General features: G+C 39.3%; 1 protein-coding gene across 2 annotated transcripts in view; it reads left to right on the top strand.

The window, feature by feature from the left end:
• Positions 1–206: 206 nt before the first annotated feature.
• The window catches only part of SLC27A6 (solute carrier family 27 member 6), a 50360-nt gene continuing 29357 nt past the window's right edge, over positions 207–21209 (top strand). Inside the window, exons 1-4 of one of the 2 annotated variants that reach the window (XM_016217861.2) lie at positions 207–1052; positions 13931–14134; positions 16951–17109; positions 18127–18251. In XM_016217861.2, the coding sequence (XP_016073347.2) occupies positions 572–1052; positions 13931–14134; positions 16951–17109; positions 18127–18251 (969 nt within the window). In that variant the 5' untranslated portion in view covers positions 207–571. The remainder of the gene's footprint in view (positions 1053–13930; positions 14135–16950; positions 17110–18126; positions 18252–21209) is intronic. The other variant, XM_016217862.2, reaches the window with a different exon arrangement.

Genomic DNA, 21209 nt, shown 5'->3' on the forward strand with positions numbered 1-21209 from the left:
ACGCACCGGTGGGTGGCGTGGCCCCGAAACCCTCCGCCGATTCTGGCGGGTGAAGACCGAAACCTCTGACTTCTCAGCCGTCGCCACCCCAGTTTCTCCAGGTTCCAATTCAGCCTCTAAGTCGCAGCTGCTGGAAAAACTACTCGGAGGAGAGCATCTGCCCCTCGACTGGCTTCCTTGAGGTGATGGGGCTTGCTTAGGGCCGCAGAGGCGCCGGGGACTGCCCCAGCCCGCCCGGGGAGAGTGCTGGCAAGTGCGGGAGACCCCGCCGTCGGCGCTGCCAGGGCGAGGGCGCGGGGCTGGGCTGCTAGTTAAGAGGCCCCTGCGGCTGCCTGCGTTGATTTCGCCAGAATCCCGCGCTCTCTTCCCAGCCACTGGGTTTTTCAAGACTTATTCCCAGCATCCCCTCCTCTTTGCAAGTTTCTCTTTGCAAACTTCTAATTCTGTTTCACAAGGCGCCCCCCCAAGGCTGGTGAGAACTGCAGGTGCAGGTCCTGAGCGCTGCGTTCCGGCCTGGAAGAGCACACTGGCAGGGCTGGGGTCAGAGCGGCCTTGTGGCCCTGTGGCCCCCATGCTCCTGTCGTGGATATCAGGACTAGGGGCTGGAATAGTCTTACTGCACTTCGTGCAGAAACTCCTGTTCCCTTACTTCTGGAACGACTTCTGGTTTCTGCTGAAGGTGGTGCTCTGTGGAGTTCGGTTAGAGCTGTACAGTCGGAAAGGGGAGCTGGTCACCGTCCTGGATAAATTTCTGAGCCATGCCAAGAAGCAGCCCCAGAAACCTTTCATCATCTATGAGGGAGACATCTACACCTATGAGGATGTGGACAAACGGAGCAGCAGAGTGGCCCATGTCTTTCTGAACCATTCCATGCTGAAAAGGGGGGACACCGTGGCTCTGCTGATGAGCAATGAACCCGACTTTGTCCACGTGTGGTTCGGGCTCACCAAGCTGGGCTGCGTGGTGGCCTTCCTCAACTCCAACGTTCGCTCCAGCTCCCTCCTGCACTGCATCCGCAGCTGTGAGCCTCGGGCCCTCGTGGTGGGCGCAGGTAGAGTATGGGGTGCCCTGTGCTGCAGGATGTCAGCCCTGCCTGTGCTCCACACCCCGTCCCCTTTTTTGTTAGAACAGTGCACAGCTAATACTTTGGGTGTGTGATGAAGTTTGCATGTTACAAAATAATTTTACAATTCTACCACTGGCGGTTTAATAACCCCTCTCCCACTTTGATCACTTACTCTGTTTTAGGTTAGTAAATATCAAGACAGTTTCAGAAAACTTATGAAATCTCTGCTTCTAACTGTTTTGCGAAGAGGGCAGTTTTACTGCTGTTTATTATCGCTTCAGTGAGTACAAGAACAGAGACTCAGAAGTCGGTCAGTTCTAGATTTTATCAGATCTTACCAAAGTATTTGATGAGTAGGAAAGTTATCTTGATTTCATTGTGGAACACCTACCTGCCTCTTATAGTGACACTATCGCAGAACAAATATTTTTAATCTGAAGTGCATGAATTCCTATCTTCATGTCTACTCTTATTTTGCACGCCTGCAAGCTAGGATTTGCCTAGCCAGGTTGGGCACCCGCCTCCCAGTCAGTGGGCGGGTTCTTGGCAGACTCCAGGCCTCTTTCTCTTCCCCTTTGCCCTCATTTGTACATTTCCTTTTCTTTTTCTTTTTTTTGAAAACTGGCAAGCACAAGTTTATTTTTATTTGTATTTTTTTAATTGAATTTATTGGGGCAACATTGGTTAATAAAATTACATAGGTTGCAGGTGTACAATTCTATCACACACCATCTCTATGCTGTATTGTGTGCTCACCACCCCAAGTCAAGCCTCCTTCCATCACCATTTATCCCCCTTTACCCTCTTCTGCCTCCCCCAACCTCCTTTTCCCTCTGGTCATCACCATACTGTTGTCTGTGAGTTTTGTTTGTCTAATTCCTTAACCTTTTTCATCCAGCCTCTGACAGCTGTCAGTCTGTTTTCTATGAGTCTGTTTCTATTTTGTTTGTTAATTTATTTTTTTTATTAGATTCCACATATGAGTGAAATCATATGGTATTTGTCTTCTCCTGACTGGCTTATTTCACTTAGCATAATGCTCTCCAGGTCCATCCATGCTGTCACAAAGGATAAGATTTTCTTCTTTTTTAAAACCGAATAGTATTTCATTGTGTAAAAGTACCACAGCTTGCTGTCTTTTAGTAAATTCTAACCTCCTTTCCCCTCCTCTTGGACTCAGGCTTTGCATATATATGTTGACACTGAACTAAGAAGAAAAGTCTTCGGTCGAGTGCCTAATTACCAAGGAACCTAGGAAGATGGGTTGCATGACTAAGTAACATCGAAGTATGAAAAATGATACTAATTCTCTGAACTGTAGCAATAAGTAGGATAAATGAGTCACACAATTTTGATAACAGGGTAAAACAAAATTTACCACTTGTGCAGGTGCAAACGATAATGGGATTGTGCAGCAGGAAAGCAAATATCACAGTTCATCTCTGGATATGCTCTGATGTATTTCACTTCCCATGTTATTGGTCATTCTAATCTAGATTGCAATTTCTGTAGCGAATCTAAACCTCAAATTATGCTAAAACTTGATAAAGCCATAAATTCACTTTAGAAAAGCAGCCACAGTATCCCTGAAACAATTTTTGTAGCCATGATGTTAAGGCCAACCTGAGAAACATCCCTAGCCAGTCTCCCAAAGGCCTCTTAACATGGCATAGGCCTGGTTACCTCTCAAAATAGAATATTCAAACTTTGCTCTTGATAGTTGTTACCTTATTTGGACTAATTAGTTTTACTTGTGCCTGCTTTTCTTTTGCTTGCCAATAACTAATTTCATTATTTCCTTGTTTTTGTTTTGAACACTAACAGTCATTTTTTTCTATATAAAAGCTACTTTGGGATGCTGGAGTTTTAAGCCAGAATCATTAAGTCGGTAGCTGGAGAAATCAAACCTTAAATCTTACTAATGGTTCTTTTTAGAATACCTCCAAAATATATAAATTACATATGCTTTTCAAAGTGGGACGATTCTATTTTAATTACTTGATACTTTTTGTAAGACATAGCTTAGATTACAGTCACTTTTCTGTATTTGAAGCTCTTACCCTGAAATACTGTATTCTTGGCATCTTAAGTCTAATCAGTGAACAATATATATATATAGTTTTTGGAATAAATGTCAGAGGTCTTAGATTCTCATTGGATATTTCTGATGGAGATGTACAGTTTAGTCATTATATCCCCAGGGAGAGTAAGTGTATGGAGGTGGAAAGGCCAATCAAATGGTTTAGACAGAAGTAAGCCAGACAGACTTGGACTTCATTTATGGCCTGCCACTTCGATGCGTGGTTGAAGATAAAATCAGCTGCTCTGGGTTCATTTGCTTAGTTTTAAGATGGTGATAATACCATCTACTTCACAGTGTCATTCTGAAAATTAAGTGACATAGCTTTTGTAAGTGACTAGCTGAGCGCCTGGTATGCACTAACTAGATCCTGGGTGAATCGAAATAATTGCTCTTATTATTACAGAGTCATCTGAGACTTTTGATAAGGGATCTCATTTGGATTTTGCTGCTACAACCTAATTTGGTGTTAGCTATAAGAAAGACTATTAAGGAATTTGTTTGGAATAGGACCTTGAACACTTTATTTTGGCATGTTTTAGCAAACTTTTGTTTTGCAGACAGGCCAGGTAGGGCCCATGGTGATAGGTGAAGTTTCAGACATGGCAAGTATCTAATAATTCTGTCTCCACAAACAAGTCAAAGGAAAAGGCAAGTATTATTTTTGCTATTATTGTCATTAACAGAAAATATTAGCAGTTGCGTTTACTCAAGGCTGACCCTGTAAAAGGCACTCCTAGTGATTCTGAGAGGCAGATGCAGAGGTGTATTTTGGAGATTGAGAGAGAAAGAAATTCACCTAGGTGACTAATATGACACAATTTAGTAAGTTCCAGATCAAAACCTGGTCCCTGATGTAAGACTCCTTTGTACTGTACAGTCCAATTGTTTCTGGGGCTGTCAATCCCCTTATGATATAACTATGAAAAATATGTGCATTTCAGTTATGCAAAAATACTAAAGTAAAAGTTGCAACTATTAAAACATCAGGTTTTTTTAACAGAGATAAGAAAAAAATTGAAATGTTTATAAAATTAGTATCCCTTACTTTCATAGAAGACTCAAAAATACTTGCAAAGAAGTTTTATATCTGTGTGACTTGGTTTAGAAGATGTGTCAAGCAGCATTTCAAATTTCCCTGGAAAATGTCAGTGTTTATTGAAAATTAAATAGTCTTAGATTAAACCTACTTCTTTCCCCCAACATTTCAACTCTGATTATTATTGCTAATAATGCCTGCTGCCAACGTTGTCATCTATCTATATATTCTTTTCTCTCTCCTTAGAACAAACAGGAAATGTCATGATGCTTGTATAGCATTTGAAAAAGTATATGTAATTACAACCTTTGATATATTTAGCAATAATAATACCCTCTTTCATTTTTAAAGTACTTTACAAATTTCATTGTTTTTCCATGAGTTATCTTATGTGATCCTCGCCACAGCCATAGCCTCGTTTTAAAGGTGCGGAAGGCATAGAGTGGGCCCGTGATCCGCTCTAGCTCCTGCATCCAGGAGGGGCAGCGTGCGGACGCAGCCCAGAGGTTCGGGTGCTACCTTACGAAAGCTTGTCGGGTGCATGTCTGTCTTTGTCCCGCTTCCTACTCCTTTTTATTCCCTCATCTCCAGCTTTCTCCCTTTTCTCCCCTTTCCTTACCGCCCCCTCACAATGTTCCTTTCCTTCCCCCTCACCTTCCGTCTGTCCATCTACCTGCGTTCAGCACCTTTTACACCTCAGGCGGGTGCGCTGTGACTCAGCAGCTCAACGGAATGGCAAATGTGTATTAGCCGATTCACAAATAGATACTTGCGTGGCTTGGAGGAGTAAGCCAAGAACTCGGATGTAAGCTCCTTGAGCTGGGGACGTTTGTTTTGTTCACTGATACGCTCTCAGAATTCAGCACAAAGGCGATGCCCAATAACTATTCATTGCCTGGATGAATGAACGACCTAACGAAAAGCTTTCAGGTATATACGGGCATCCAGGAACTTTTTTTACTCACAAACTTTTGCTAATAAATTGTCCCTCTGCTGTCCATTTGGTAACTGATTTTGGGAGTAGCTGTATCGATGGAATTTCTTTGTTGTGTTATTTCAAATCAGTGTTGCTATGTGCTAAAATCATGACACCCCAAAAGTACAGTGTTTTAGACACACTAAGCATCCACAAGACCTCAGATTTACTTGCAGGTATATACTTTGCTCTCCTCTGTCATTATATCACATATTAAATCATTATAATTATAAATATATTGACTAAAATTATGTTCATATTGCCCTGAAGTCTTTTACTTTAGATTCAAGTGTATTTTGTGTCTCAGTATGTTTAGAAGGGTTTTGGATTCCTGTTCACAAGAAGTAAAAATCCTGTGTCAGCTCAATAAACTTAACATAATGCATGCAGCCCTGCCCTGTTAGTTTTCATGAACTGTTGCATTCAGAATGTGCAGGGCAAATGTTCCAGTTAACAATCGAGCCATTGTAATTCTACAAATGACTTGCAACCATAAAGGCATCTGCTTTTTAAAGACCAAGAGGAAGAGTTAGAGGAAAAATAAAGACCCTTTAAGTTTTATAGAAAGCAGTATGTATTCAGATAGATTAAGTGGCTTACGTGAACTTCGATTATTTTATCCATGTACTGTGATATACTGAAATAAATCTATTTTACTTTTCAGGGAATTTTTATATTTATACTTATACTTGGTAAATGAATAGTTGTTTTGCCTTTTTTTACATTTTAGACTCAGCTAGGTCAAGAATTACCTCCATTCCAAAAGAACACAGCTCATTTGATAGAAAGTTTAAGCGACTTCATGGTTCACAAGCTGGCAAAGGCAGTGTTCTAAGCACTGGTGATGTACCGTTTATTCTTTTTTTTTAAAATTTATCTTTATTGTTGAAAGTATTACAGATATCCCCCCTTTTTTCCCCACTGATCCCCTCCACCCTGTATCCACCCCCCCCCCCCAGCCCTTCCCCACACTATATTGTCTGTGTCCATGGGTTATGCATATAAGCATATAAGTTCTTTGATTAATCTCTCCCCACCCATCCCCCACCCCCCACCTTCCCACTGAGATTCATCAGTCTGTTCCGTGCTTCTATGTCTCTGGATCTAATTTGCTCTTCAGTCTGTTTTGTTTATTAGATTCCACATATGAGTGAGATCATGTAAAACTGAATCAGGAAGAATCAGAAAACTTGAATAGGCTGATAACAACTGATGAAATCAAAGCAGTAATAAAAAAACTCCCAGCAAACAAAAGCCCTGGTACGGACAGCTTCATAGGGGAGCTTTCTAATTCTTTAAGTTGTACAGTTAAATACTTTACTAAAAATTTTTCTTGCTTTTTGAGGTAGGCTTGTAGTGCTATGAACTTCCCTCTTAGGACTGCTTTCTCTGTGTCCCATAGATTTTGGGTTGTTGTGTGGTCCTTTTCATTTGTTTCCAGGAAGTTTTTTATTTATTTCTTGATCTTTTTGGTAACCCATTCATTGTTTAATAACATGTTCTTTAGCCTCCATGTGTTTGAATGTTTTTGAGTGTTTTTACTATAGTTGGTTTCTAATTTCATGCCCTTGTGATCTGAGGTGCTTGATATGATTTCAGTCTCCTTGAACTTGTAGGGACTTGTTTTGTGACCTAACATGTGATCTGTCTTTGAGAATGACCCATGTGCACTTAAGACGAATATATATTCTGCAGCTTTGGGGTGAAATGTTCTGTAAATATCAATTAAAGCCATCTGATCTAGTGTGCCCTTTAGTCACTGTTTCTGTGTTGACTTTTGTCTGGAAGATCACTTCCAGTGAAGTCAGTGGGCTGTTAAAGTCCACAGCTATGACTGTATTGCTGTTGATCTCTCCTTTAATGTCCTTAAGGTTATTATTGATAGGCCCTTATTTATTGCCATTTTAATTCTTTATGCCTATGTTTCTCTCTGTTTCTTCTTATTATTACAGCAGTCCCTTTAGCATTTCTTGCAGTGCTTCTATTTCTACTTCTTTTTTTAAAAAAAATATATCTTTATTGATTTCAGAGAGAGGAAGAGAGATGGAGAGAGAGAGATAGAAACATCAATGATGAGAGAGTCATATTGATCGGCTTCCTCCTGGATGCCCCCGAATAGGGATCGAGCCCACAACCTAGGCATATGCTCTGACCGGGAATCGAACCGCAATCTCCTGTATCCTAGGTCGATGCTCAACCACTGAGCCATGCCTGGCAGGGCTATTTCTATTTCTAATTACAGCAGTTCCTTTAACATTTCCTGCAATGCTGGTTTGGTGGTGATAAACTCCTTTAGCCTTTTTGTGTCTGGGAAGCTCTTTATTTGACCATCTCTTTTGAATGATAGCCTTGCTGGATAGAGTAGTCTTGGTTTCAGATCCTTGTTTGGTATTACCTTGAATACTTCATGCCATTCCCTTCTGGCCTGTGGAGTCTCTGATGAGAAATCAGCTGACTGCCTTATGGGAGCTCCTTTGTAGGTAACAGATTGCTTTTCTCTGGCTTCCTTTAAGATTATCTCTTTGTCTTGAATTCTTGGCATTTTAATTATGATGTGTCTGGGCATGGGTCTCTTTGGAATCTCCTTGCTTGAGACCCTCTGTGCCTCTTGAACTTGTGTGACTTTTTCCTTCACTAGGTTAGGGAAATTTTCTGCCTTATTTCATCAAACAGGTTCTCTGACCCTTGCTTACTTTCTACCTCTGCTGGCACTCATATGATGCAAATATTGTTACATTTCATGTTGTCCCACAGCTCCCTTAGACTGTCCTCCTGTTTTTTAATTGTTTTTTCTTCTTGAATCTCTGATTGAGCAATTTTTTTCTACCCCATCTTCTAATTCACTGATCTGATCCTCAGCTTCCTCTAATCTGCTATTTATTCCTTCCAAAGTATTCTTTATTTCTGCTCTGTCATTCTTAATTTCCTTCATAGTTTCCATAACTTCTTTCATGCTGTTGAGCATCTTTATTCTAAACTCTATATCTGATAGATTGCTTATCTCCATTTGGAGATATAGATTGCTTATGGAGATAAGCATTTGGAGATAAGCAATCTATCATTTAGCTCTTTTTCTAGAGACTTCTCTTGTTGTTTCCTTTGGGGCTTTTTTTTTTTTTTTTGTCTCCTCACTTTGACTGCCTATTTGGGTTTGTTTCTATGTATTAGGTAGGCCTGCCAGGACTCTCAGTCTTTTTGGACAGTCTCTGGTGCAGGCCAATGTCAGATGCTATTTGTGACTGGCCTTGAGTACCCTGTTTGGAGCTATCAACAACCCTTGGTTGGAGGTCCCCTCTGTTAGAGCTTCGTGCATTTGGACAGGACCAAGATGCACACCAAAGTCTGCTTTTCCAAGGCCCAGGTCCAGAAGCAGATCAGGCAAAGATTCAAAGCACTCTGAGGTCTGCCTCTGCTTGCAGGCTGATTAATCTGATTCTCTTAATGAGCCTCAGACTATAGAAACTCCTCTGGGTAGGGTTAGAGGTATTCCAACAGGGTGGGGTAATTGCTTCCCCCTCAGGCAAAAGCTGCTTGGAAGGTAAATATCTGCCTCTGAAAGACGTCCTCTGTAGTATGGGGAAATGACTCGGCACAGGAATCCAGATGAGTGCACTCTGAGCTCTATTTCCAGAGCCCACAACCCTAGGTTCTCCTCACACAGCTCCAATCCACTGTGCCCTCCCTCTGCTGGAGCCCAGGGTGAGTGACTGCACACGAGACTTTGTGCATTGGCCCTTTAAGAGGGTGCCTGCATTTCCAGCCGTCTCTCCTTGGTAGACAGAAACCCAGATACTTTTCTTCTTTTTATTTTCTTTTTTTTAAACATATCTTTATTGATTTCAGAGAAAGGAAAGGAGAGGGAGAGAGAGATAGAAACATCAATGGTGAGAGAGTCATTGATCAAGCCCGAAACCCAGGCATGTGCCCTGACCGGGAATCGAACCCTGATCGCCTGGATCCCAGGTGGACACTCAACTACTGAGCCACACCCGGCCGGGCAGAAACCCAGATACTTTTCACAGCCAGATGTTATGTGGGCACCTTTCTCAGTTCTGGTGCCCTTGGCTGGGAAGCCCAGCCTGGGGTTTAGGTCCCAGAGTCATCAGTGGGAACCCCCACAGCTGAGATATCCCCCCAGCCCTTCAGCTGCTGCCTGCGGGAGCCCAGCCAGCCCTCTCGCACCTCCACATTTCCTACCAGTCTGTATGAGGTCTCCACTTTTCCTCCTGTGAGGGTGCTTTCCAGCTCATCTTCAGTTGCAGTTGATTATTCAGGATGATTTTTCTATATTTTAGTTGTAATTCCAGTTTGGTCCCAGGAGAGTGTCAGTGTAGCTTCCACTCAGTCCACCACCATCTTTAATCTCCTTTTTTTTATTAATTTTAGAGAGAGATAGAATAACATCAATTTGTTGTTCAACTTATTTATGCATTCGTTGATTGATTTTTAAAAATGTTTTTATTGATTTTTTTAGAGAGAGAGGAAGAGAGAGGGAAAGAGAGAGAGAAACTGAGAGAGAGAAAATTGATCAGCTGCCTCTGGCATGTCCCCTAGTAGGGATCAAGCCCTCAACCCCAGCATGTGCCCTGACCAGGAATTGAACTGGCAAGCTTCTGGTGCATGAGATGATGCTCAACCAACTGAGCCACACCGGCCAGGGCACACCATTTATTCTTTACTGACCATGGGGGCACTGGCCCTGGGGTTCTTATTTACAATATCTGTTGATGATGTGTGTATTATAAAGGAATGATGCTTGAATACTGGCAAGAGCAAAAACAATTTAAAGGGAGGTTGTGCCTCAGACAAATGGTGAGACTGAATGGGAGAAATGCACATCTTGGACTCAGATAAACATGGGCTTGAATCCTAACCCTACCATTGACTGACTGCTAACACATTGCTGATGACCAATGAATATGATTGGGTCTTGTGTGACTTAAACATTAAGGACACAGCAGAGTGCCTGGGACCATGTATATATTCAATAAATGGTTGCCATAATTATTTTTAATTGCATGGTGGCAGAGACAAATATGCAAAGTCTTTGACCTGAGTCTCCTTGTTTGGGCTTTGCTGTGGACAGAGGGCTGTAGGAGGGAGATCCAGGTACATGTCATATGACCTGAGTGACCTGGTTTTAAGCAGCTGTCCTGTCCTTCCCATAGTGCAGTCATACCTGTTTCCCAACCTTCAGAGGCCAGGGCTAGAATGCTGTCAGACACAGGTTAGGAACTAGATGGTTATTACCTCTTCTCTGGCCAAGAAGAGGAGGATTCTTCCATTTATAACCAAAATGCATGTGGCAAATAGCCCTTTTGGGGTGTGAACCTTACAAAAATACTACCTTGGAATTGACTTTTTAAAAATATATAATTTACTTACTGATTAGCCTAATTATGACTAGAGAGCTTTTTTGTGCATTTACTTTTATAATTTTCACTACTTTGTCATTGAAAAATGGTAAACCAGACACATCATGCCATTGTGGTCCCACTGAGTAATAATTATTCATTAGCAATAGATGTGTTGGCAATAATATCAAATGAAGTGTTCTACTTTTTACTTTCTTGTACACTTTTCCCTGTCCCCCAAAAGAAGTGAGGACAGCTGAGAGGAAAGACACAAAATCCACTCACAAACTTGTATGCATATGTTCAGGGCAGTTAGTAAAACTGTTTCAAGGAAGAATACATAATCACAATTGAAAGAGAAGCTTCTGCGCACTTCCTAGGGTTATGATGATTGTTAATAAACTAATATTTATAAAAATAGCTGACATATTATTTATGATAAAATGAATTTCTGGCCTGATTTGAAGTATTAGTATCTACATAATGATATTAATTTCTTTAGGGCATTGCTTACCTATGCATCAGTTTTCTTAGAAACCATAGCTTGCCCATGCATTCCACAGAAAACCTAACTAGTAGGGTGATAGTTATAAGCATTCGGTGAAATCTGTAATTTCACTTTGGATTCTGTGTGAATATTGCTTTGCAATAATGGAAAACTCAAGTTGACCCTTTTTGTTGAATATCATATTAGTTTTATTAATGCATAAATGTTTAAAGTTGAAATATTTGCCAATGTATTAAGAGCAACAAGCAATATCTTTGAAAATATTAGCTTGTTTTATGCAGAATAAGATAATTTGAAGAGTTTTTAATACAGTATGAATAACTCACTCACTTTATAGTCTCAGAAATTTGAATAAGATATATAATAATGATGTGGAAACAAGAAATTAATTTGTACAAAATGTGCTAAGGGATTGTGAGGAGAGACCTGTGTGCTTGCAACCCCACCTCGCTCAGTGCCTTACAATGTGAGAAGCAATTTATATTTTTTGGAAGACCCTATTGCTTTGAAAAGAGAGATTGAGCCTTCTCCTGTAATGTAGACTTTGTTAAAGGTCTCAGCTATCTCATTTTCTTATGGTAGTTTACTTTAGAGACCTGCATGTACAGTGGGTCCCATGGGCAGAGCTCAGCTCTGTGTCCAGATATCTATCCATTCCCTGTGGTGTGTGTGCCAGGTGCAGTCAGCCAAAGGATGGAGTAGGACACACACCACTCTTTTGAGGTGATTGCAGTTCTGCAAATTCAGTGGTAATACACTTCACTGATGAGTACATCTTCATGAAACATCCAAGTTTCCTCGAAGTGTTCAAACAGATGCTATTTTTTGTCAGGACTTAATGTTCAGAATTTACTTTCCAAATAACACTAAAACTTTTCTTTCTGTTATGAAAGATTGACAGTGATAAGAAATGATTCTTTATCCCCTACGTAATATTTCACTTTTTCATGTCACTTTTCACTATTCTCACCTACATTTCCCACCACTTTGAAGAAATGATTTTGTTAGGTAAAATTCTACTTGAAAATTCTAAGACTCAGCTAAGTCAGTTTACTTATAATGTATGAAGGAAGTTAAATTGTATCTCCTCGGATTCTTAGGAATCTGCTCACTTCCTTTTTTCTGTACAAGTCATTACTCTTTGTAAATGCTTACTGTTTCTTTAATTTCTACAATTCCAACGAAGATTTGGAGCCACAATTAAATGAATCATATTGTAACTCGATTTGCGCTTATTTTGCCAATTTATATATGCATATCATTAAGAACATATAAAAGTGAATGCTCTAATTTACAATTCCAGATGAGGGCTTTGAAATTAAGGTGATGAAATGAGTCAGTTCAGAGACTTGTACTTACCATGCAAAGTGCCAGAGACAGTAACTAAAACAAAATTCAGTACTAAAAGTTAAAATAGAAAGTCTAGATTATTTGCTTGTCTCGCCCTTTCATTTATTTGTGACGTGTTCCTCTCCCAGCATTCCTTGTGATTTTTCATTTCTCTGTCTTAACAAAGCCATCTGTATACAGCAGCTTGCTGTGTATGCTGAGTAGAATTAAGTATTTTCTCTAGACTCTTACAGTTTCCTTTATGTGGATATGTTATAGATATAAAAATTAATTTTAAAAATTTCAAGTCCCCAACCTGCCTACCACCTACGACGTATCAACTCCTCATCACTTTTTGTGTTTCCTTCATTTTCTTGCAGGTTTTGTTTATGAACTGTCTCATCCCATTAGACATATTTCTCTTGCTGCCTCTTTGTGATCAATCTGGATTATAGATTTTGAGGAAGGATCTCATGAGTTTTTCTCAGATGTCTTGTATTACAGTGGAACTAAACAGTGCTGATAGATGGCCTTTTGAGATAACTGAATAGTGATTCATGTTTCCAGGGAAATGTTTAATGCAGCACCCTGGATTCAACTTCAAAGCAGAATATATCTTGCGATTATTTTTAAAGTTTTGTTTAAAAAAATTAGAATACATATAATTGCTTAAATGGAAAGGTCCATATGTACATGTACCTGAGCATTCCGACCAGGGTACGTTTTATATCTAATAACATTACTTTTTACATTGGCTTAATCTTATGAGATAATGTATAAATTTTAGAGTTAGACTTGGGTTAAGGTAACAACAATTTTACTGTCTGCCAGCTTGTGACCTTGGTGTTTTAGTTTCCTAGGGCTGCTGTGATAAAGTACCACAACTAGTTGGCTTAAAACCACAGACATTTATCCCCTCCCAGTTCTGGGGGTGAGGAGTCCCAAATGAAAGTGTCTGCAGGGTTAGGCTCCTCTCAAGGCTCTAAGAAAGAACCTCTTCCTAGCTAGCTTCTGGTGGTTGCTGGTAATCTTTGGCATTTCTTGTGTAACTCCAGAAGGCCAGTGACATCTCTAAGTCCCCTCAGTGAACTTTTGGCTCAGAAATGGTCTAACTCATAATGATCTTGTGATTCTAGAGCAGTCGGCATTCTCCCACCTGTGTTGCATTATGGCAGAACTAAACAGTGACAGACAGATGGCTTTTTGTAATAATGAGCTACTGAGTTGTATTTCAAGGACAACATTTAATGCAGTGTCCTGAGTTTAGATTTAAAGCAGAGTATAAAAATATTTAAATATTTATTTTTAAAAATTGGAAAAAAGCATAGTCTGGATAATGGAGTCCCCAAAATTCAGTTTGAATTGGCCTATTTACTTTGGTTAAATAATGAATAGATTTCCCTTTCAGTTGGTCCTGTTGAAACAGAATCATAAAATGGCTTTGATGTGACTTACCCAACATGAAAATGAAATGAGTATTTGTATTTTATCTCTGTTCCAACACGCCAAAGAAAACAATAGGTGAATGGTTTGAAATTTATGCTTTGTTTACCTATCCCTCGTCCTTCGGTTTTTAGATCTGCTTGAAGCTGTAGAAGAAATCCTTCCCAGCCTCCCAGAAGATATCAGTGTTTGGGGGGTAAGAGATTCTGTTCCACAAGGTGTAATTTCACTCAAAGAAAAACTGACTACAGCATCTGACAAGCCAGTGCCACACAGCCACCATGCTGTCTCAAACCTCAAGTCTCCTTCTCTTTATATTTTTACCTCTGGAACAACAGGTATGTTTCATTTTTTTCTTAAGACCTAAAAAGAAAGCAACAGTGTTGGGCAAATTTCTGCCATGAGTAGTGGCATTAACTTGAATTTGGTCTAACGTTAACTTGGCAAGTCACTACATGCACTTGCTTGGCTGTTGTCTTCAAGTTTAATGGCACCAAGAGCAAAGGACTATCCGAAGACTTGACCAGCTTTTTTGGCAAGATCTTTGTTAGCGTCTCTGTTCCTTAGATTCCTGACATATAAAAATGAAGTGATTAGTTTAAATAGTTTCTAATTATCCTGCTGGATTTAAGTATACTTTAAAACAGTTTTTTTTCTATTCTGTGTAAAATGTTAAATCCTAAACACACTCCAGCTATAGCTGCAATTTAAGCTCCTAGAGCTGGCTCTCCTTGGGGTGATAGGAATATGTGACAAACAGGAAGTGGTGAAGGTATTGCAGGTTTGGGAGAAAATGCAAAATAGAATCAAGTAACTAAACTTTCCCTTTTTTAGGTAAATCATAACAACACCCCCAAAAAATAATGAAACTGCTTAAGAAGTCAATAGAAATGCTAATCAATTTTTAGGAAAAACTGAATGGTATTTTATAGGCTAAAGAAACTTTTGTAGTTAGTTTGACGATGACTGGGGGTTTGAATGAGACATATTAAAAGTATTCTGTTACTAATTTCTTGTGCTCAGGCAGTATTGTAAGCAAAACTACTATTGCATAAATAAAGGGTTTTTTATTTTTTTTTCCCTTCCCTCCCTCCCTCCCTCCCTCCCTCCCTCCCTCCCTCCTGCCTTCTCTCCCTCCCTCCCTGTCTTTTCTTTGCCTTTCTTTTCTTTCTATTTGGAGCCTAACAATGATCTCTTTTAAACTAGAAAGCAGACTATATTTTTTACTATGTTTATAAAGCTTTGATAAATGTACTGGAAAATGCTAATATGTACCAAGTTGTCAGCATAAATTCAGTCTGACTTTAGACTTTGAAAGAGGCAATGAAATTCTAGAAATGATAAGCTTAGAAAAATTCCAGCAGAAGGTACTTAACCAGTTTATCTTTGTGACTGTTTCCTTGTGAAAAGTAGAAAGTGACTCAGGTCTTTAGAACAGTCTTCACCACTCCCCCTCCTCGGGAGCCTCCTCCCTGCCCAAAGAGAACAGGCTGGAGCAGACTATGGCCAGCGTTTGTTCTTCAAGATTAAAACCAGGACGCTTTATACATTTGCACAACAGGCTGAAAGCAAAAGCATTACTATTCTTTTCATTTGATATTTATTTGTATTGAAATTATAAGCACAGAGGTGAAAAATTCTAACAATTTTAGAAGCTTTAGAGAAAAGCATTCGGCCTACCCCCTTATATCCCCTTTCCCAAACCAATTACATTTAGTACTTTTGGATCTTTCTTTTTATAATCACCTCCATATGTCTAAATAGAACCAGTATCTTACTAGACGCTTAACAGGTGCATACTAAAAAGTATCTACTGATTTGCCACATAGGAAGTTGAGGATTTTGTCTTCTTTTATCACCACTCTCTTCCACTCATTTCTTTCTGTCATGTGTAGTCACTTTCTCTCCTCTAGCATCACACTAATATTGTTTCATCATAAATTTTGACTAGATTGGTATCAGTATCATAACTTAGTAAACACTATTTCTAGCTGAGCTCTACAGTATAACAAAAGTATATTTCCTTTCACATAAAACGCCCTCCGACCTGGAATTGATCACTGTTTTTGCTTGCTTGCTTAGTTTCCTATACACCTATAACTGGTTCATGGTCACCCCTTTGTCAAAAAGATAACTCACCTTTGAAACTGAAAAGATAATCTATATTTTATCAAGGCCGTGTTTTGGCCACCTCTTTCCCAGAGTCTTCCTGCCTCTATTTCAGTCTTGACCAGTTACTCTCTTATAGTCCTGGGTTCATTCTTCACTGTCTTCCTGGGAATTAATTCCCTTCAACTCTTTTTTCTGATCCTCTAATCCCTAAATCCTCAATTTGTTTCCTGCTTTACTTTTCATTTTATCATCGCCCTGCTTTCAGCAGCTGTCTGATAAAGAGCATTTGGGAGGTACGTTTAAGTCCTCACATGTCTGCAAATGCCTTTTTTTTCTACCCTTACTCTTAATTTGTATAGAATTCTAGGGTAAGAATTGATTTTTGTGCAGAAATTTGAAGGCGTGCTCCATTATCTCCTGACTTTCAGGATACACATTGAGAAGACTTCTTTCTGATTTCTTATCCTTTATATGCCAACTGCTATTCTTTTTCTTTCTCTGGGGGGATTTTTAGACTCTTTGGTGAGTTTTCATTAGTCTGTAACATCATGATGACTTATACTGGGACTGGTCTTAGTCATCCTTTTTGCTGGGAAATTTGCAGGCCTGTTTGGTCTAGAAACTCGGGTCTTGCAATTCTAGTTACTTGAAAAATTCTTTTAACCCCCCCATTCCCTTCTCCCTCCTCTTTCATTTCTGTTCCTTCTCCCCGTTCCCTCCTTCTAGCGCACTCGCTCATTGGTCTATTCTTTTATCTTCAGGACTGTAACTTTCTGAAGATGGGACCTCCTGGACTAAATTATTAATTTTCTCTTTTTTTCTATCCCATTTTCCTTTTCTTGTCTTCTGAGTTACTTTTTGAGAGATTTATTTTCTAAGAACCCTTGTGTTCTCTGAATATTCCTCTTTTTGTTGTTGTTTTTTTGGTAGTGATATTTTATAGTCTCATATCTCTGTTGGCCTTGGTTAGGTAGCCTCAAGGATGTCTAGGAAAGACTAGACTTGATTTCTCTTACATATATGTGGTTTTCTTTTCTCCCAGGTCTACCAAAAGCAGCTGTGATTACTCAGCTACAGTCTTTAAAGGGCTCTGCTGGACTGTGGGCTTTTGGTTGTACGAGTGATGACATCATTTATATAACCCTTCCTCTGTATCATAGTTCAGGATCTCTCCTGGGAATTGGTGGATGTATTGAGTTAGGTAAGTTTTTATTTTCTATATTTATCAAAATGCCTAATAATTAGAACTTGTGTTTTTAAAGTTTGCAACTCTACCAGTAGAATTCAGAGTGATTGTGTGCACATTATGTAATTATACCATTTAATAAATTATGCAATTTATGAAAAGTACACAATTTCATAACATAATTAGTGTATCCCTGAAGTGGAAGGAGTAGCGCCCTAGGAATTTGGCCATGCAGACAGAGCTGGCTGTTGAGTGGGCTTTCTCCACGACGTCACCCATTTTTTAATAGTATACCCCCCACCTTCTTAAATGGTGGTAGGAACCTTTCAAGAGAGTGAATGTGGAAGCTGCGTACTCTTAAGGCTTATCCTTGGAAGTCACATAGATCATTTCACCTGCATTTTGTTGATCAAAGCAAGTCACAAGTCATTCCACTTTCAGAATTTGAAGGGTTGGAAAATAGACCCCATCTCTTGAAGGGAAGAGTGGCAAATTCACATTGCAAAGGTAAGTGCATAATAAGGATTGCTGAGGCTATCTTCCTAAACAGGGTGCCCCAGATTCCCAATAAGTACGTTGGTAGTGCTTGTGACACAGTAGATTCCATTTATAAACATGCTGAGATTATGTGTCCATTACTAGCTAGTCCTGAAATAATATATAAACAGAGATCATTTACTCCTATTTATATGTCCAAAGATTATAGTCGTTTTATAGAGTAGCTTATTCAGAATACGATCAGTGTCCACTGTAAGTAAAGATGAAGGCCAAAGTCTTAGGTTTTTTCCCTTTGGACACAGTAATGTGACTTCCAGTGTTGCTGAAGTCCAGTTCTAAAGTTAGGAACTTTTTGTTGGCGCTGTCTTACTACCTTCCTCTCAGCCTCAGGCTATGGGCTGTAAGGTTAATGCTTTCAAATGAGCTTGATGTGAAAGTGATAAAGTGTTCTAGACAGAGCAGCAGCATGTGTGTTTTATGTTAATTCCGCCCTTGAATTTTTTACCCAGTGCCTCTTTTTGCCTTTTCTCATAGGAGCTACTTGTGTGTTAAAGAAGAAATTCTCAGCAAGCCAATTTTGGAATGACTGCAAAAAGTATAATGTGACTGTGTTTCAATATATTGGAGAAATTTGTCGCTACCTTTGCAAGCAACCTAAGGTAAGAGTAATCATTCTCATGGGAAAAAAGGTAATCCAGAAAGAAAAAGTATTGAGAGAAAAAGTAATTTTTGTTTGTTGTACTCCATCTTCTTCCAGAACATAGTTCAGCTGACTTACACAGATAGAATAACTTACCCCAAGATAAAATGAATATAAAACAAATCAGAGAAAATAAAAGAGAACTACCCAGGAATGTACTAATAATGTGCTTTATATTGTAGCAGAAAAAGACAGACCTGCAATCCAGCTTATTTCATGTTTACATTGCTTGAACTTTCTGTGTACATGCTACATCTGATTATGAAGTGAGATGCATGTTATGTTTACAGGAAGCAATTATTCTAAGGTCAAATTAAATAACCTTTTTTAAATGCTGTTTTAAAAAAACTAATGACAATGATTATACTTGTTTTTCTATTTTTTCCTTTGAATAAGTGATTATATTAGAATATCTTTTTATGTGGTTTTGCTTTTAATGTGTAAAGAAATTTTGCTTTGATTTACACTTGTCTTCCCACCTAAAGCAGTCATTTCCACGTAGTTGATCAGTTGCCCCTTTCTGAAAGGAAACAGGCAAAGAGAGTTGCAGCAACCTGAAATTTGTCTTTATTAGTTCGTTTGCTTTTTTGCCCTCAAAAGTTATTTTTCTTTTCCTGATCTCATTTGTGTTTCATGATGCTTATTTTTTAACTGTCTGGTTTTCTAAACATTCTTGAGGATACAAAGAAGTGACTCAGTAATCAAACGAACCCCACCCCTTGGAGAATGGTGATAGAGAATGCTTCCCTGTAGGGACGGCCTGGCCTGCCCTGGGCCTCTGAGAAATACCTTCCCTAAACCAGGGCATCTCTCACTCATCACCTTTGCCATCACACCAGCTTAAGTATGGAAGGTGGGCTGGAGTGTCTTCTCTGGTTGGCTAAAATAAGGAATCCTTCCTTTACCCAGAGCACAGCTGACACTAGACTGGAGGCATTTAAATAAAACTTTATTAAAGCTATGGAATTATGCAAGGGAAATAAATGCAGAAAAGTATGTGAAACTGGATCATCTTATTTACAAAATGCTTTTATTTATCTTAAGCTTAGAGCTTACCAGGGAGAGACCGCCTGTCTAACTATCCTGACCTACCTCCTGTGACAGAAGCCATCCTGATTCTTTTTGTTTGGTTAGGAGTGCCTCAAATAGCTATAAATTTCCTAGATCCGTAGCTAAGCCAGGGACTCCCAGAGAAATGTTTTGGGTTTGTTTCACCTTTATTCTCTCCTGGGAGACAACCAATATCAGGATTGTGGTTTTACCTGAAGAGTCCCAGTGGAAGTTATAATGCTACAACCTGGCATATTTTCTCTTCTGGCTTTCATGGTATTGTTTGGTAATAGGATATCTGGACTAAGTTAATTTAAGGAGTTATTGTCCTCCAGTAAGATAAAAGCCATGGTACATAGCAGGCACCATCTAATGAGCTCCGTGGCCTTTCGAGCTGTTCCCCCAGCCACTCCTATTTCCTCTCATCCTTTGATAGAAACATTAACTTTTGCAAGGTCCTTTGCTCACTAAGTAGTTCTTGAATGGTTGATTGCATGCATTTATTATTGTACTAAAGTTTCACTGTCTTAAATAATGCTGCAATTCGTATCTTCCTGCAATATGGCCAGTATAAGGGTCTTAGCAGTGAAGGTAGTCAGAGGACATGGGTATTTTGGTGATTTTTGTGGAATATTTTCAGATTGCTTTTCAAAGTGATTCAGAACCTCAGCAATGTGGAAATGTGCCTCCTGCACATCTAATGCCAGTATAAATAGTGCTCTTCCAGTTGTACTGGAGAACTAAACACTCCCTCAAAAGTCTCTGAAGGAAGGAGAGCAGGGAAAATAGGCCAGTCCTCATGGCCCACCCTTTCAAATAGGGTGGATGAAACCCAACTTGCCTGGGGTTCTATAATATTTTATTTTAACAAAGAATGCCTTGGGTTGGTTTTTTTTAAAAGAATGGAGAAAAGATTATTTAATTTTATTTATAAATTTATAGACTAGAAATGTCTTTATTAAGATTACTGGCAAGGTGGAATAGTGTTCTTCTAGCTGAATTTCCCCTTTAAAATGTCTCTTCTGAGTCTTTTAATCATTTATCTCTTTGGCTAGTAATGTTTTATCCATTTGAGCTCTCATTTCATATAATAAAGATATTAATAGTTTGTCATTGTCTACAAATCTTTTTTTAAGGCGTTTTTAAATTTTTTTATGAACTAAAATCTCTTTTTCACCTCTGAATTTGTAATGCACAAAGTTAATTAAATATTTTAATTCTAAGCTAAAGTTCTTTGAAGGAAAGACAGTGTTCTGGAAATAATTTCTAAGCACTTACTTGTAGGCACATTGCAGAGGAGCAAAAGGAAATAAATATAACTTAGCCTAAAGGAAAGCTTAATCATTTTTCTGAACAGAAGTGCATTATATTACCTAATCTCCTCTGTTGATCTCACACAAAACGGGTACAAGCAGTTCTTGGCATTAAAGGTTAGGAAAAGGAGAGTCATTCTGCTATGACATTGCAGCCCTTCACGATCTTCCTCTTTGCTGTCCAGTATTCATTCCTTTCCGTGAGCTTCTAGGAAGGGGTCGTGTCTGCTGTGCAGCCAGAACAGCAGTGGATTCAGGTAGGGCCAGAGAGTGAACAAGTGATGTGGTCCACACCCTCAAAGAGTTAAAATTGAATATCTCATAAGCCATGCTGTGAATTCCGATAGATATGTATTTAAAATAAATGCTTAAGTAAAAGAAAGTAAAACCACCCATTACCTAAATATATCCAGATTCATTGTCAATCTCAGGGTAAGTAATATATTCCAAAGGAGATTACCTGCAGGCAGGATCGTAGTCTGAGCTGAGTGTTAACATGCAGTTGCATAAAAATGCCCTAGGATTGGCTTTCCCTGGCAGAAAGTGTTTATCCA

This window comes from Miniopterus natalensis, chromosome 3 (assembly GCF_054644295.1).
Source record: "Miniopterus natalensis isolate mMinNat1 chromosome 3, mMinNat1.hap1, whole genome shotgun sequence".
NCBI lineage: Eukaryota > Metazoa > Chordata > Mammalia > Chiroptera > Miniopteridae > Miniopterus > Miniopterus natalensis.